Source organism: Monoraphidium neglectum, assembly GCF_000611645.1.
Source record: "Monoraphidium neglectum strain SAG 48.87 unplaced genomic scaffold scaffold02682, whole genome shotgun sequence".
NCBI lineage: Eukaryota > Viridiplantae > Chlorophyta > Chlorophyceae > Sphaeropleales > Selenastraceae > Monoraphidium > Monoraphidium neglectum.
In genome coordinates, this window is record NW_014010946.1 from 2731 (window position 1) to 6319 (window position 3589).

The 3589-nt window shown below is 72.0% G+C and overlaps 1 protein-coding gene across 1 annotated transcript in view; it reads left to right on the forward strand.

Moving 5' to 3' along the window:
* Nucleotides 1-2235, forward strand: part of MNEG_11303 (hypothetical protein) — a gene marked incomplete at both ends in the record, with an annotated part of 3527 nt that extends 1292 nt beyond the window's left edge. Inside the window, 2 exons of the mRNA XM_014040225.1 lie at nt 70-603; nt 871-2235. Of these exons, the coding sequence (XP_013895679.1) occupies nt 70-603; nt 871-2235 (1899 nt within the window). The remainder of the gene's footprint in view (nt 1-69; nt 604-870) is intronic.
* Between the last annotated feature and the right edge of the window lie 1354 nt (nt 2236-3589).

Here is a 3589-nt window from a genome sequence, read left to right on the forward strand (position 1 = left end):
CACACACACGCACGCACACACACACACGTCATCCCCCTGCCCCCCTGCCTCGTCCCCCCACCCCGCCAGCGGGAGGTGCTGCAGGACCCCGAAAACTACGCACTCGCAGCATCGGGCCGCGTCCTGCTGTCAGAGGCCACCACCCTGCGCGCCTCAGCCCAGGCCGACCGCCTCAGCCAGCTGCCCTCCAGCCTCGCGGGCTGGCGCCCCAGCTGGCGCCGCAAGGGCGCCGCGCCGCGAGACGGCGACGCGGACGCTGGCGCTGAGGCCGGCGCAGCGGCTGGCAGCGGCAGCGCTGCGGGTGGCGGCGGTGCCGCGGGGCCGCGCTGCGGGCCGTGGGCGGCGCTGCAGCTGAAGCAGCAGCTTCTCGACGGCTACGAGCTGACCGCTGACCTGGCGCTCAACGAGCCCTCGCTAGACGGCGTGCGCGCGTCCATCAACACGCCGCTGCGCCTGAGCGTCGACGTCGGGCCCCGGCCGGGCCTGGCCCCGGGGCCGCTGATGTACCGCGTCGGGGCGCACGGCGTGCTCGCGCCGGCGGCGGCAGAGGCGGCGGGGGGCGGCGGGGGGCGCGCGGCGCACGTGCTGGCGGCGCACGCGCAGGTGGGGGAACTCGCAACGGCGTGGCGCGCGCCAGCTTGCTCGGGCACTGTGCACCACCAGCCGGCAATTCGGAAGTTGTTGCCGATCTCTCGCCTGGACGGTGCATTGGGGCGAATTGTGTCACCCCTTGGTTGTCAGCGGGGGACTGCGTAAATGTGTAATGCAGAGTGTCGGCCGCTCGTTTTGCATGGAACCATGCAAGCTGAGACGAGGCTGCTCAGCAAGGCCCGCCCGTTGCGTGCGCCTCTGTCCCCGGCCCCTCCGCAGGGCGCCCTGGCGCTGGCGGGCGGCCGCACCCTGTGGCAGGCGGCCTCAAAGCCCTGGGAGCGCAGCCCCAGGCGCGGCCTGGTGCGGCGGCCGCTCGTCATAGCGCCCCTCCAGCAGCAGCAGCAGCAGGCGACAGCATCGCCGTCCGGCGACGACACCCAGCGGCAAGGGGAGGCCGTGCCGCCCGCCCCGCACAGCAGCGACCACGCCGCCGCCACCGCGCCCGCCGGCGATGACGGCCCCCGGCGCCGCCACCCCCCCAAGCCGCGCCGCCACCGCGGCGCATCCGGCGCGGCCGCGGCCCGCGAGGGCGGCGCCGCCGCGCTGCTGACGCCGGGCCAGGTGCAGGACGGCCTGCAGCAGACCACCTGGCGGCTGGAGCGGCTGCGCACCGACCTGCAGTCCTGGGCCGGCCGCGCCAACGCGGGCGAGCTGCTGCCGCCCGCCGAGCGGCCGCCCAAGGGCGCCGGCGCCGCGCCGGGCGGCTGCTGGAGCAGCGTGCTGCAGGCGCCGCACCTGCGGGTCAGCGGGCTGGTCGGCGCGCTCGGCCGCGTGCCGCTGCACCACTCCCACTTTGACGCCGCCCCGGAGTCGCCCATCGCCGGCGCCGCCGCCGCCACGTCGTCCCGCCGCCGCGGCCGGCGCGGCGCGGGCGCAGGCGCAGACGGCGCCGCGGCGGGGGGCGCGGAAGCGGCTGAGGGCGCCCCCGCGCCGCCGGCCGGGCCCGCGCTGGGCTCGCCGGCGTGGCTGCGCCATGCGGGCGCCGCCGGGCGCGGCTTTGCGGAGCGCGTCGTGTTTGGCGGTCTGGGGGGCCTGGGCGGCCTCGGCTCCCACCTCGCGCGCGACGTGGGCGTGCGGCTGTTCGCGTCCGGCGGCGCGGCGCTGCAGCTCGGCCGCATGCGGCGCAACTTTCTCGATTTCACGCGGCTGGAGGCGACGCTTGACGCCGGCCTCACAGGCCCCAAGGTCCTGGGCAGCGGCGCCGGCGGCACCAGCGGCGGCGCAGCTGCTCCCCGCGGCGGCGGCGGCGCGCGCCACCCGGCGTTTGCGCTTGACGACACGGGCGCGTGGCACGCCCTGACGCTGTCCGCGTCGCAGCAGCTGGCCGGACCAGTCCGGCTGCGCGCGGACTGGCGCCTCGCGCTGGACTCTGCTGCGCCGCTGCCGGGCGGCGGGCCGGGGCTGGGGGGCGCGCCGCAGGCGGCGGCGCTGCTGGCGCGTCACGTGGGGGGCATGCGGCCGACGCTGCTCGACGCGGCGTACGGCCTGGACGTGATCGTGCCGGGCAGCGGGGGGCTGGTGCGGGCGGTGGCGTGGTACTCCCCGCGCAGGGGGGAGGGCGCGCTCGAGGTGCGGCTGCTGTGAGGGGCCGCTGCGCGCACACGCGCGCGTGCCAGGTGCCTTGTTGCTTTTTTCCGTGCGTGCCTGGGTCTGCCCGGTGCTTTGCTGGGCGGGGCGCCAGGTGGATGGGCAGGAGTGGGGGCGCAGGGCGGGCTGCCCAGACCGAGGCGCCCATCAGCAAGCTGGCACACATGTGCGGGGCTCTTTCACAGCGTCGATGCTGGCGCCTGCGTGCCGCTTCTGCCACCTATGTCTGTGTTTTTTTGTGCCGGCCCTTGAACACACCCAGGCAAACACCTGGTGCTGCCAAGTCACGAGGCAGCATGTTTGGCTGCCCATCGTGTTTGCTGTAGCACCTGCTTTTTCATCAACACTTTCAGTCCCGCTATTGCAGCCGATAGCCCTGATTTTCATCGCTGCAGAAATAGCCAGGACAATCTTGGTACATTGTGGATCCGAGGGTTACAAGTTATGGCGCTTGCAACCGAACGAACAGACACACAGCCGCATTTGACTTGTGGGGGGTCAAAGGAGCCCAGCAGTAGCAGGCACCTGTGCAGCCCTGTGCGCATCCAGTCAGAGGGAGGGGACCCGTTTTAACCTGCAGTCGCTGCCCCCAAGGAAAGACACGGTGGCAAGAGCCAGGTGACAATCGGGGTGCTGTGTTTGGATGCAACACACTCTCCAACACTGCTGTCCAGCACACACTCACTACTCAAACCCCAAGCCCGGGACACAGCTGCCAGGCAAGCCGCCAGCCTCACATGGTGAGCCAGCTGCTGGTCAACGCATCGCAGACGCGGCGCAGCCCTTTGTGTGGATCGTCATGGCCGGCTGCTTGATATATAACGCGGTTGTCCGAAGAACCAAGGATGCAAGTAGGCAAGGGTGAGCGATGATGGGAATGAATGTCCAAACAAGAAAAAGTTGTGCCGAGATTGAGGATACATGAGAGGAGAGTGCCAGCACCTCAAGTCTGAGTGGGTCGCGCCCCTGCCGGCAGCACACCACCTTGGTGGAGTGCTGGCGGTGGGGGCAGGGCGGACGGGGGGAGCCCCAACCAAGCGACGCCCCTCAATCAGGGCCGAGCGGCCTGGCCGCTCGGTGGGTGCGAAGCCGGTGTGAGATTGTGAGGCGGGGGGAGAGTGCCCCAACCAAGCGCTGCCCCTCAATCAGGGCCAAGCGGCCTAGCCGCTCGGTGGGTGCGAAGCCGGTGTGAGATTGTGAGGGGGGGGAGAGTGCCCCCACCAAGTGACGCCCCTTAATTAGGGCCGAGCGGCCTAGCCGCTCGGTGGGTGCGAAGCCGGTGTGAGATTGTGAGGCGGGGGGAGGGAGCCCCAACCAAGCGACGCCCCTCAATTAGGGCCGAGCGGCCTAG